At 38.6% G+C, this 13,984-nt stretch overlaps 1 protein-coding gene across 5 annotated transcripts in view; it reads right to left on the bottom strand.

The window, feature by feature from the left end:
* Nucleotides 1–13,984, bottom strand: part of NBEA (neurobeachin) — a 360,491-nt gene that overhangs the window by 142,460 nt on the left and 204,047 nt on the right. For all 5 annotated transcript variants that reach the window (XM_087721296.1, XM_087721298.1, XM_087721299.1 and 2 more), the window contains one exon: nt 28–164. In XM_087721296.1, coding sequence (XP_087577422.1) covers nt 28–164 — 137 coding nt within the window. The remainder of the gene's footprint in view (nt 1–27; nt 165–13,984) is intronic.

The raw sequence follows: 13,984 nt of genomic DNA, 5'->3' as shown, positions 1-13,984 counted from the left end.
GCTCTCCCTTCCCGGCGCTTTACTCACTTTTGGGTCGATTTTCTTGAAGGCCGAATCATCCTCGTCCACCTCGAAGTAGATTTCCGTGGTGGTAATGGAGAGAGTCCCTTTGGCCACTATCACGGGGGCTATCAGCTGCGCCGGTGTGCTGAGGACCACGGGCCCTGCAAGACAAGAGCGGCGACGTCAGGATGCGGCAATTCGGAGGCATGTGCCCTGCTCCGTTTCCTTTGCCGAAAATGAAAGCACAGCTTTTGTACTCGGGGGACAAGGCGCCAGCAGGCAGGTTGCTGCGGGTTTCCTAAAGCGGGACCCTGCGCTGCCCCAAAAGGTGTTCCGACCCAGGACGGCGGGAGAAGAAACAAGATTGCCTGGGTCTTCTAAACCCCCAACGCAACGCGAGACCTCGGACTCTCCAAGACTGAGCGATCTGTTTGGGAAGTGTTCTTTCATAGGAAAATAAATCATAACCGAAAATATTTTATGAATCCGGGATATTTAAGTATCTTATCAAAACGAGTTAGTAGTCCCACTGAAGATGACTAGAGTAAAATCAGGGTTGCCTTTAATTGTGCTTCTTTCCCTCCAATTATCTTTTAGTTCCAAAATCAGTTCATTAGTGTCCTATCGGCAAGAACGTGTTTTAATTTTTATTATTATCACTCACTTTAGTCAAGGCTCATTTTCAACGCTATACAACCATTTGCAAGGCTTCTGATACTGTTGTTTGTTTGTGTGGATGTGCTCACATATTTGGGAAAAAAGTAGCTATTATTACAGTACATTGTGGAAAAAAAATCACAAATCGATTTTTCTCCCAAGATGCCAGAAATATTCTCTTAGCCGCCATCATTTAATTTCTAAACAGGCTGTCTTAGGCTGCGACCTTTCCTGGGACTAAGCTCAACAGGACTTACTTCTGAGTAAAAAAGGAAATATTGGCATTAAAATCTTGTTTCTGGCAGAAATATTTTTAAAACAGGAGGCCATCAAAAATAACTGAGCAATTAAATAATAATAATTTGATTTCCTGAACATAAAAGACAATTTTGACAGAAATATGTGCCGATTTCAATAAGTCTTGTTTCCAAATAAACGTGAGCAAAATTTTTATCTTATAGCAATAGAATCCTGAAACTAAGTAGTAGATATTTCTAACAATGGTAAGAATAGGAAAATGTTTTACAGAATTATTCTCGGATAAGATAGTAATGATTATCCAATAACATGTAAATATTGCATAACAACAAGAGGGAATCAAAGCCCAAGGATTTCGTTATGTCATTGTATTATATGATATATTCCATCTATGCATAACTTATTAAAAAACTGAGATAAGGATCAGGATCAAAATTAAGGTGTAATCCTAAAATGAAATGGATAAATAAATCCATTCAAGAAATCCGAAATAAACTAGAATAACTAAGTATTGCTCAATGAAAGCACTTCTTCCTGCCAGTATTCTTAGTCTGGGGAGGGGGGGGGATCAATTTTCTAATGTGTTCCTTTCAAATGTGGGTCTCTCTGCCAGCGGCCGAGTTAAGTTGCCAGACACCCCATCGCCTTACTTTTCTGACTAAAGTTAGTGATGGCCTGGGCTCACAGCCGCAATGGAGCACTCCCTCTTCGCATACCCACGGATTTCTGGAGGCCCACTTCTTGCCACCCACTTAACTCGCATGTACCCTCCAGCTGCTTGACGTGAGTGGCTCAGCCCTGATTTCCGTGCTAACTTCCCTCCTAGAGGCAGGCATCGCCTCCCCCCCCCCCACCGCCCGCGTCCCTTTGCAGAGTCCAAAGCAACGCTCCGTTTGTCGCCTATGACAGCTTTCAGGCAAGCCCACCAGGGGCTGGATAATATTGATACAAACTCTATTTTCTTTCATTTTCTTGTTTTTCTCTCTCCTAATAGGCCACCCTGGCCTCTTGACCCCAGTCAGCTGATCGGATCACATGCGCTGGGCTCGGCTGGCTCTCTCTCTCCCCGCGTCGCCTCCCAGTTCTCCCTCCCCGCGCTCGGTGGAGCGCTGTCCTGGCGCGCCGCTGGGCAGGCTGCCGTTACGGCCGGGCTCCTGCTAGGGGCAGGGGATCGATCCGAAACGGCGCTTTAAAGGCTCATCAATCTTAATCTAGGTTGCTCAAGTAATTATGCGCGATTCTCTCGTGCGATTACAAGTGGATTTGGGCTTGGATTCCCTAGGCTCTTTCCTTTGTGTTTAGCGGCAAGAGAAGCTCTCCAGACAGCAGCGCCCTGCCTGCCCTGCCCTACTCTCCCCGCGGCGACCCGCCTCGCTGGTTCCTCTACCCGGGGCTCTTTAACCCTTCCTGGCCGGCTGCCTCTCGCAGCGCTCGGCTTTTCAGGCCCCAGCGCCAAAAGAAAAGGGCGCTAAAGATGATGCAGTTCGGGAGCCTGCCTGATAGTCTATCATTATAAGGCGGCGTTTAGTGGGATTCTCTCGTTCCCAGAAGAAAGATCGGGTACTTAACCCAATTACCTCCCGGTTCTCCGCTTGTTATATGAACCAAATAAAAATGAAGCGATTGGTAGTTGGTGGTCAGAAGGCCAAAGCCTATAACACCAAATCTTTTCCGAAAGAAGGCTAAAGTCTTTTGTGGGCGAGGCGCGAGCACAACGGGGGGAAAAGGGAACCATGAAAGAATGGTTCAATATTTAAAAGGCTCGACTTGCTAAAACCGATGCTGGGAATAAATGAATCAGGAAGATGTGGTCATGCGCAAGAGAGGCCAACAAAGCCACCCCCTTAAAAAAGACTGAACCTCGTGAAACCCAAGGCAGGCCTGAACAAAAACCACCACGGAATTATTAAACCCGGCGTTTTTATTTAAGCACGCGGTGTTTCCATTAACACGTTTATCTCAGATACCAACACAACAGTGCTCCTATTTCTGGAGGGCCACTCCTATCTATTGGGGCCAGAAGAAACACTGACTCCAGCCTCTAGGCCAGTGTTTTTCAACCTTGGCCACTTGAAGATGTCTGGACTTCAACTCCCAGAATTCCCCAGCCAGCGAATGCTGGCTGGGGAATTCTGGGAGTTGAAGTCCAGACATCTTCATGTGGCCAAGGTTGAAAAACACTGCTCTAGGCGAGCCCAACGGGCGTTCTTCACTCTCAAAGAAAAAAGGTGCCAAGAATCTAGCTCCGCCCACTTCGATGGCTTCGAGCCTCGGCGTTGAGCGCTAGTCAGAAGGGCTGCAGGGACCCTCTGCGGACAAGGGGAAAGAAGCGACCCGACCCCTTCAGGATCGAGTCTACCGCTCGAATGCCATCTTTCCACAACCTATTTACGTTCTGTCTCCCTCGGAGTTCCTGTCGCTGAACATCTCTCACTCCCCCGCCTTCCAAACCATAGAAAAGGCGCAAACGAAACATGCACTCTTAATGGTGTGTCATTTTCAACACTTTTCCTTTGGAAATCTCCAATTACAACTTCCAATACCACGGCACATTTAAAGGAGCGCTGAGTCTTTTTGTTACAGCCTTCAGGGAGCGAAGCAGCCACTGGGAGAATACCAAATTAATCCACTACAGCTATAGAGCAGGAGGATTATGATTTAATCCCCTTTGGGACAGGCTCTGTATTTTAAGGATCCGACATTAAACTGTTTACACTAGGCATAATCAAAATAGTGCAGCTTTCCCATATGGCCCCCGAGACAGGCGGCCAAACCAGCCACGGCTCTGCTTCTCTCCCCCCACCACCACCTCGGATCGTGCACTTGGTACCCCAAAAAACAGCGCGGAAGAGACATTTCGACTCTTAGGGAGCCCCTGAGATGTTGGGAGTCGGGCAAGAAAGGATGCGGTGCGTTAACACGTGTGAAAGTCGAACCAAACCCATCTCACGGGCGCCTTCCACCAGTCCCTTTCCACTGAAAGAGGGACCCTGCCAAATCTCGCTGTTTGGCTCAGGAGGCGCCCGAGATGCTCTCCACCTGCGCTCGCCTCCACTTGTCCAAAGGACACCCCCTTTGTTGTCCCTCGTCTGCCTGCTAACAAAAGGCAAAGGAGGCGGCCAGCAGCCCTGGGTCTGTCTGTCTGTAAGCAGGTTTCCCTCCTGGGCGTTGCCAGTCTCTAGCCGAAAGAAGAACACCGGAACGCGACAGACATAGCGGCGGTCTGCCCTTACAACCAGAATCAAATAAGGACGAAAGGGCTCCGATGTGGATCATCGATCTAGCTGAGTTGCCTCTGCAGAAGATTAGTACTCCGACAAAGAGTGAAAAGGGTGCAGATAGTGGAAGGGAGGGAAAAAAAGAGGGGGGAAAGGCTGGTTTTGTTGGGATAGTTTAAAGGAGTCCTGTGTAACAAAAGTCCGTCGATGCAAATTAGTTTTGAAGGAAGTATGTAGGTTAATAATAAAACCCAGAAGCAGCTCTTCCACTGCTTCTGTCCTATCCAATTTCCAAGCAACAATTCTCCGTGGCTCTGTAGCCCAAGGCTTTCCAATGGGAGGGCATATCCTGCTGAACCTCTTGGGAATTATACTTCTCAAGAAACGGCGGTAGCCTAGGAATTATCAGCAGATAGGCAAAAAGAAACATCTGCAGGATGGCATTATAAATCTGATGGCTTGCTTTTTTGAAACAAATTCCCTTCTTGGAACATCATTACACACTGTTAACTCTCTCCAGATTTTCTGTTTCAGAAACTGAAATCGTGGGTGGATTATACAGGATAGTTTTTTTTAAAAAAAAAAATCTAGTCTTGGGTGAACTCTAACACGGAATTTGGGGGCCAATCACATGTGCTCCATCCAGAACATTTGGAATAGAGAATGTAAATTACATTTTGTTAAGGCACTATTTACTGAATTTTAAACTAGATTTCTATGGCTACTAAAATAACATCTCACTAATTTCAATGAAACCATCTGGAAGACAAACTAGTAAAAGAATTAAACTGAAATATTTGGGCCTTTGATATTTATGCAGTTAATTGTACAAATCACTGATAATAGTTAATTCAGTAGTTCAGGTTGGCAGTTTTTTAAATTAACACTTTGTAATGTTCCACTCTAATACATCAACAGCTAGTAACACCTGGCTGGTTGTCTCTTGACTCAGAAGCTAAGCAGGATCTGACAAATACTCCGAAACGACACTACAAGAAAATCTAAGGGATGAAGACTAAGCTGGTTAGTTGAAAAGAATCCCTGGAGAAGATAGTGATAAATTCCTCTCATGCTTTGTATGAAAATCATCTTCAAAATCAACGCCAATATATTATCTTTAACAGTCCAACTATATAAGATACTGTATATATGGATTGAATACATGTATAATCCAAAAAGAAATAAATAAACTGATTCCTTTTTATATAAAATTAAATGTTTATGTTTAAATTAAGAATCTACTGCATAATTTAATACCACAAAAGTAATAGATATTGAATATTACCTTGGAGATACAACGATTTAAATAGCACTTTAATATCATATATAGTTAGCTCCTTATGCAGGGACTTAGTTCTCTTGTAATCACAATTATTTAAAATGGGAGCCAGTTTTATGCATAATTGCATGTTTGACATGCCTAATTACTTATTTAGTATAGTCAGTGAAATAATATAAAAGTACATAGCTTATGTAGTTTATACCTATAAAGCAAATATTTTATTTTGTTGTAAAAGTTACAGAAAGTTAGTAGAGGCTTCTTAGAACTTCTCAATACATTATTGTTGTTACTGTTTTTATATGCATTCAGGCTTCCTTGGCCTACCACAACTCTTCTTTCTGGTTTTTATAATAAATCTTAAACACCTTATATAGAAATGCTAACTTCGTCAATATCCATAAACTGAAACTAGTTTTTTGGTCCATATGTTAGAGCTACACATACTTTTATTTAAAATAATTAAAGTAATGAAGCTCTTCCTTCTACCTGCTTCCAGGACCATGCAATCAAAGTACAGTTCCTCTTATTCTACTTCTATCTGAGAATCATTAAAAAGTAGTAATAGCAGTAACCTGCAGTAAACAGTTCTCTTATTTTTCATTTTCCTTTTTGTTATCCTTTCTGCCTAAGAAATTTCAGATAAAAAAAGTCGACACACACACACACACACACACACACACAGAGCTCAACTACACTCTAGAATGTTGTCAGCATAGGGGTATCCTATTTAGAACAAAGAGACAGCTACTGATGTAATAGACACACAGAGAGATCTATTTTGTTTCCCAGACATGGGGCAAGTTAGTTAGACAACATACTGTATACCTGGGTGAGAAGACACAGCTTCCACACAAAAGCTGGAGCTACTTGGAGTAATTCTATACAACTGCAGACATTTATGAGAAAAAGATGGAATGAGTAAGAGAACAGTTAAGAAGGTGCAGGCTTTACTGGTAGGCAAATATTTTAAACACAGTGGAGAACTATATATGTATATTTTTGCACATAAATATTGGTGCTCCGAGGTTCACCAATGTGAGAGAATAAAATTTTTCTGTAAGTATCTTGTTTATGTGTGTGTTTTTTTAAAATGGTGGTCACTTGGAAGTCAGAATTTGGAACTGGATCACATGACCTGAGAAGTTTTTCTTGGATGCGCAAAACACTTTAAATGTGGCTTAACTTTCCAACAAGCAGTTATTAAAACTCTGCTGTTCATTTTCCTATCAGGTCTGCACATGATATATACTACAATTTCATGGTGGCTCAGTGGCTAAGATGCTGAGTTTCTCGATCAGATAGGTCAGCAGTCCTGCGGTTCGAATCCCTAGCGCCTCGTAACAGTGTGAGTCCCATTACTTGTCCAAGTTTCTGCCAACCTAACAGTTCAAAAGCATGTAAAAATGCAAATAGAAAAAATAGGAACCACCTTTGATGGGAAGGTAACAGCATTCTATGCAACATTCTTGGCATTTAATCATGCTGGCCATATGACCATGGAGATGTCTTCTGACAGTGCTGGCTCTTCAGCTTTGAAATTGAGATGAGCACTGCCCTCTAGAGTTGGGAACGACTACCACATATGTGCAAGGGGAACCTTTACCTTACCTTTACAATTTCGCAGGTTGCTTGGATGTGTCTATTGCTAGAATCTGATCTGGAGTTTAGGCAAACAGCAATATATACGCTGCTGACCAAATAACAGCAAGCAAAGGAGATTTGTGTTTCTGAAGGGCCCATTGAAGAAAACAAGGGGATGGGAATTTGAAGAGGAATTAATTCTTGAAGACTTACAGAATACTGTAAACTTAAATAATGTAAAACCCATGAATGATTACATATTGATAGCTCACTAACTTTGTTTCTGAAAGCAAATAAACAAAATTGATGATAATTGGCATGAGTCCAGAGAGATTGAAAAGCATGGCAGACCAGTGTCAGCTCCATAAACTATACAGTTTAGAATTAAGGATTAAAATGTACAATATTGATGCATAAAACCAGAATGTTTAGAAGAGACACGGTCTTTCAATGCCTTCTTTTATGAGACTACTAAGAGTTAATTTATGGATGTGGGTGAAAACCCCCTAACACATCCCTTATATATAAGAGGATTATTGTAACTTCTACTTAGTGAAGATGTTGAGAATTGCAAAGACGACAAAAGCAAAGATGGGAAATTGAGCATGTGCCTCTATCAGTAATTAGTAATGATAGGTTCAGATTGAGTTGAGAAATTGGTGAATTGATGTCAGTTTTTTTCCAAAGGAGGAGGGATACTACTTCACCATTCAAAGGCCTCACAAGTTAAGAACAGTGTTATATTAAATCGTCAATGAGTCTTCATGGTAGTAAAATAATGGGAATAACACCTTCTTTTCTCCAAAATAGATGCCTATTTGGTCACTGATACACTTTCTCCAGTAAAAGAATAGAAGAGCCATAGACATAAAGGGCAGAGATGGTAGTACATGATTGGACACAATAGCATATTTCCAACAAAAAGTTGGATACCGCAGACTAAGTGTCTAAACACCTAGGAAACTGAATAATCGATTCCTCAAAGTCTGATATTTACATAAAGATTGTTTGTATGTACAAAAAAGAATCCCTTGATTATTGTGAAGATTTACATAAATCCATTGGGCATTAATCTAGTGGGCATGCATGAAAAAATAAGAATATGGGGAAGGGTGACCTCTGGAGGTTTACTTTAGCAAAAAAGTAGACAATTTCAAAATTTGCTGGGGATAAAAAGGTTTCATTGACTCGTGATAGAAAGGTTCAGGTAGTGAACATACCTGTTTGGTACAACTTTTAAATTACTCCATCTCAATGTGGAAAATTCTCACTATCAAAGTGAGAATCCTAAATACAGTTCTTGATGTCTTTAGATCTCAGTCATACATATCTACATAAAGTGATTGTTTTGCTTAAAATTTGGAAGTACCTGAAGAATAAAAACTACAAAGTTCTGGAATGCCAACAATCCACTTCTTCAAAACTGTAGTATTTGCACATTAGATTTGTTATTCAACCTATGTGCAATCTTTACATATATTTCTGACAACTTGCTACTTTTATATATAAGATAATGGTACGTAGCATAGAGCCTTTTATGCAGTAATATCAGTCTTTCAATCTTTCTTTCTAGTACTTTCTGGAACATTACAGTGTATCTGATCATCTCCAGCAAAGGATTCTCAAATCTTCTCATATATATTTTCAATATTTAAAAGTTAGAGGTGTAGGTAAGGATTTTTACCATAAATATGCTATGACTCTACTTGAAATATCATTTGTCATTCTCAAAATGTGTATGGATGTGTTACATACACACATTCACACCCACATTCAAACATACTGTACACACACACACACACACACACACTCACACACACACACCTCTTTTTAGGGATAGAATACTATTGCAAAAATATAGTTAAATAGAATAAGGTACACTCAATACACTAAACTACAAAAAAGAAGAGAGATAGAGAGGGAGAGGGGGAAAGAAAGAAAGAAAGAAAGAGGGAGGGAGGGAGGGAGGGAGGGAAGGAAGGAAGGAAGGAAGGAAGGAAGGAAGGAAGGAAGGAAGGAAGGAAGGAAGGAAGGAAAGTATAGATATGTGAGAGAAGTACATACAATTTTTAGGTTATTTCCAATTCTACGATTCTATGATTCAAAGTAAATGATGAAGAATAGATGATTCCCAAAATCAAATCCATATCATATTTATCATTCCAGAGAAGTTATATGGTCGATTTTTTGAACTAGTTTATATGGTATTAAAGGTCAATATGAGTTTTTTTTAACCAAGAATACTGAGTTTGTTGATAACGAATTCAGTGTGATGAGGAAAATGAAAGATGGAGCAGGTAAGTATGTAAAATAGCTATTTGGTTAGAAAGAATTCTTCTTAGAGAAAACATGAACAGAGAGTGATTATAACTGATACAGACAAAGTATGTTTGGAAATGTTTTGCAACAATATGCAAGAAGCATATTATTCAGGAAGAACTATTATATATTAAGCTTATTCCAGTGTATAAAACATAAGCTCAACATATTGAACTAATCCATATTCTCCCTTATCCATTGACTCTTCTATTGGTAGTAAACTAAAACTCTCACTTCCCTATGAAATTCCCTGGTTCCAAATTTATTTTGTAATATCATTAAGAAAGAACTTATAAATATATAATAATACCAACTGATATAATGTTTAAAAATGCATAGATATTTTTTCTTATTTCAATATCTAAAAAATGGAATTCTTTTCTTTGTGTGTGTGTATCTGTCTGTCTGTCTGTCTATCTATCTACACACACACACATACATATGTATATGCGCGTGTACACACACACACACAAACACATACCACAATGTAGCGCAATAGCTGCAATAGTCAAAATGGTGTAGAAATGGCAGCAGTCATTTATAATCTGCTTCTTACAGTTGGTATCAAGGACAATGATTAAAAACAGTAATCCTACTCAGAAGGATAGAATAGTCTATGTTCTGAGCCAAAACCCTCCATCTGGTTATTGTTTTTTTATAAAGATGGTAGTAATAAAATAGCAATTGGGACAGAATTTGGTCCAAGCAATGGACATATTGCAAAATTCTCTCCCCACCCCCAATCCTGGCATAGCTGAATTTACTATATCCTAAGTGACTGTATTACAAGCCTTGAGCATTTACTGCATGCCTCTTACATAAAAAGAACGGGGCTCTTGCCAATGGAAACAAGAAATAATCAGCCAATTAGAAAGAGAAAGTTTCTCCTGGAATATGGGGTGATTGTAATAAAAAAGAAAAGATCTTCCCTTCCAAAACTTTATCAATAAATCCAACTTCATAGCTTCCAAGGAATGTAGGCACTTGAAACACTAGAGCTGGAAGTTTTTAAATTCTACCCATTGGGGGCAACCTCAAGCTTAAAAGAAGATTGCCATTCAAAAGTTCTTTGCATATTAATATTGGACTACTTCTCCTTTGTGGCTGCTGCTATTATTGCTTAATCAGATAAATAGCAGTTTTAGATAGTTTATGAAATTGTGTCCTTCTATACAAGACTGTATTCAGAAGATAAGAAGTAACATACAAAACATAGTACTAGAAATCATATAGAAGCTCAAGACATTATTTCTTTACACATGAAATTGTAATTAAACTGGAGTCAAGTCTCCAAAATATGTGTACCAAATGTACAACTATATTTCAACAGGAATAGGGTTCCATAGTATTTTAGACACTGCTGAGAAGATACATAGGAAGGTGACAATAGCAAACCACCAAATCTTCCTAAGAGAACTGCAGAGACTTGTCCCAGGAAGTTGCCAGGAGTCTATGTTGACTTAAGGCACAATTTATGTTTGTGTCTATATATATATGTGCCCATAGATCACTACATTTTCCTCCTATTCTATACTCTATATAAGTAAGGATTCTTTCTTTGTCTCTGCAGAATATAATTTAAAATATTCTTAGCCTTGACATTTTTTATGACAGCCAGTCATTATACAAACTATATGATAGTTTAGCTCAATTCTACTTAAGGAAGGAGTGTTCTATTTAATGAAAACATTGTTTTGGATGAATATAAATTGCTATTTCTTAATTTCATAAGCCTATCAATACATTCAAATCAGAGTTTATAGGAGATCTTGGTTTCCTAGGTGCTAGAATTTTCTGCATCTTACTGTTTAGTATAAAGGCATTACTCAAAACATCTCATATGGAATCTTCATCACAGCTTGTCAAGTTAGAAAGCTAGAAATTATAAAACAATACACTATAAATCTAAGTCCACTAAATTGTCTGAACCTGTTCTTTGGAGAATATCTGCTAGTTTAGTTCTACTGCAAGTTTGGGCACTGACTTCAAGTTCCACAGTAGCTTGGAAGTGATCATCATAATGTATTGAAGTGATCAAGAAGTAGGCCATACTGAAAAATATACTAATCAAAATAGGGGAAAATCCTGTCCCAGATATTGAAATAAAAATATAGAGTTCTCCTTTTCAATACTCTTTCATAGATACATTTAGGATACCAATGACAAATTTCATGACCAGTTGGAATTGTCATTGGACAAAGCCATTTGGTTGAGCTGCGCAGCCATAGAAATTGAATAAATAAAATAAAAATAAATATCAGGGAAGGAGTGGTGATAAAGAATTGCCTGGAGGGAAACTGTTGAATCTGGAAATCTTATCTAACATTAAATTTTTACCCTTAAAGTGCCTCCATCTGGATACAATAAAGTTAATTCCAAAATAAAGATCTTTAACTTATTCCAGGCACAGTAGTACTAAGAAGGGAGATAACTGTTAAAGATCAATAATTTATTATTGCATATCAGCCACGGCCAGCTGGGGACTAGACTGCTTTCTCAGGAATAAAATTAAACAAAAGAAATTCTCTTGCTGAATGATTCTGAATAGAGTGAGGAAAATGGGGACCAGATCTGTCTATGTAAGTGGTAGAAGATTGAAGGTTAAAGGAAGTAAAAATTGATAATTCTTTTTTTTAAAAATCATTCTGTGAAAGGCAGCAGACTGAAAAATGAACTGGGGCTGCTCTGTGGACATTTGTAGAAATGAATTTTGCAAAGAATATAGGTAAATATGGGTCAGCCATGGAAGTTCAATGTTATGATAAAGAAGGAAGCCCCACTTGTATCTTGCACTCACTCTTTGGAAATCTATTTTTTTGAATAAATTTATATTTAGTTATCATGAATCGTAACTTCTGGTAACCAAGCTGATTTAAGCCATTTTATACAGAGCACTACTTATGGGGAAGACGTTTCCCCCCAATATGAAGAATGATCATTTTCAAAAAGAAAATAATTTGAGGAAATTATTTGTATTTAGTAGTTGAGGCTTTTAATTTGGGCTTCATTTAACTCCTTGGACATTATTAATCACTCTCTTACATTCCTCCTTTTGTACAAGCAGAGCAAATGGCTAACAATATTCTCATGCGGCTTGTTTCCAGTCTAAAAAACTAAGCGCTTTCTAAATTATATGAAGATTTCCTTGCACAATTGATGTGAGGAATTTACACAGCAAAGGTGACTTTGGAAAAGGTGGAACTAAGAAGAAGAGGACCTGGGATAAAGCTATTGAATGCAGATAAAGGCTTTGAAAAGAACACACAAGAGTTGAGATTGTCACTGCTAGTTGAAAGAGAGAGATGAAACGAGTCCATGGCTTGATTGCATAACGGTTTTAAGCACTCCTACATATTTCTAACATGGTTGATATTTGTCCTGCCCATATCTCTGTTCTTCAGAAACAAATTCTGATATAGTATGTTGCTGCATTAAAAATACATTTTACATATTATTTAATAAACATTCACTTCAATATTAACATAAAAAGGGATTATTCTAACTGTATTAAATTATTCTTACATAATACAATAGTTTTATCATGGAAAATTTATCTTTTATAACTGCATGTTAGTATAATTAGTTACCAGGAAAACTACTGAAAATCATTTCTAAAAGTCAGGGATTAGATAATAAAAATGTGTTAATAATCAATTCAGTATAATTGTGCAAACTGAGATACTGATTTACAGAGTTATCTATCAGACACTGCTACTATGGATTGATCTTTCTATCTGTAATTTATCAATAAAAACTTGCCTCTTGAAATGAACAGTCTGGGAAGGAACTTAGAAGCTAAAACTGGAACAGAAAATTATGAAATGTTTGTTAATATTAAATAAGACATTGAAATGGATTTATGTTTTAAATTGGCCATATCTTCTCAGCCAGCTATATTATTGTATAGTTCTTAAAACCTTGAAACCGTTTACCAGATTTTAAAGATCATTTAATTATGAAAAGATTATGTGCAATGAAATGCTAACATTTTAAAGTTATTTTAGTTAATTAATATGCATGTCAATTATCTCTAAAAAGTAACAAATTGGGATCCTTGAAAAAGTCAGGGAAACCCCTACAGTATTTCCCAGATGCAAAGCAGAAAAAAAGGGAACCTATGAGATAACAATAGCAACTAGGGGACTTTGCAGTAGGTCTCCAGAAATCCCAGACAAGGGACCTACAAGATTAATACTTATCACATTAGTAACTGTTGGTACACGAGACAGGTAATAGTAGCTGCCATAGTTGTGGTAGGATGGAAATGGAGGCTTGGGAAACAGTTAGTTAGTGAGGTGGGGAATCCCAGCAGCACAGAGGAAATGCTGGTAAGAAAAGGAGTTAAACCTATTTGGGAGAAAACTAGAGGTTAATGATGTGTTTTGTGGGATTTAGTCAGCTAAAGATTTTTTGGGATGTAGCCATTCACAACTGGTTCTAAGTACTGAAACCAAGAGAAATGGCTAAGAGGAAAAAGACATCTAATCCATCATATTCTACTTATGTAGTCTGTGGAGATTCTCAGTCATCTAGGTGATAGTTGTTTCAGAATTGCTTTTTTCAAAAGGCAATTGGATGGGGGGTGGGAGGGAATGGAAAGATATGTTCTATCCAGACAGCCACAACTGTCAGTACCTATCCTTCCATCCTCTCCCCCCCCCCCCCA

The sequence above is a fragment of the Thamnophis sirtalis genome, unplaced genomic scaffold (assembly GCF_051295495.1).
Source record: "Thamnophis sirtalis isolate CommonGarterSnake01/CBP01778 unplaced genomic scaffold, rThaSir2_p1.2 scaffold_8, whole genome shotgun sequence".
Lineage (NCBI taxonomy): Eukaryota > Metazoa > Chordata > Lepidosauria > Squamata > Natricidae > Thamnophis > Thamnophis sirtalis.
Note: the sequence above shows the minus strand (reverse complement) of the source record. Positions and strands in the feature narration are given on the sequence as shown.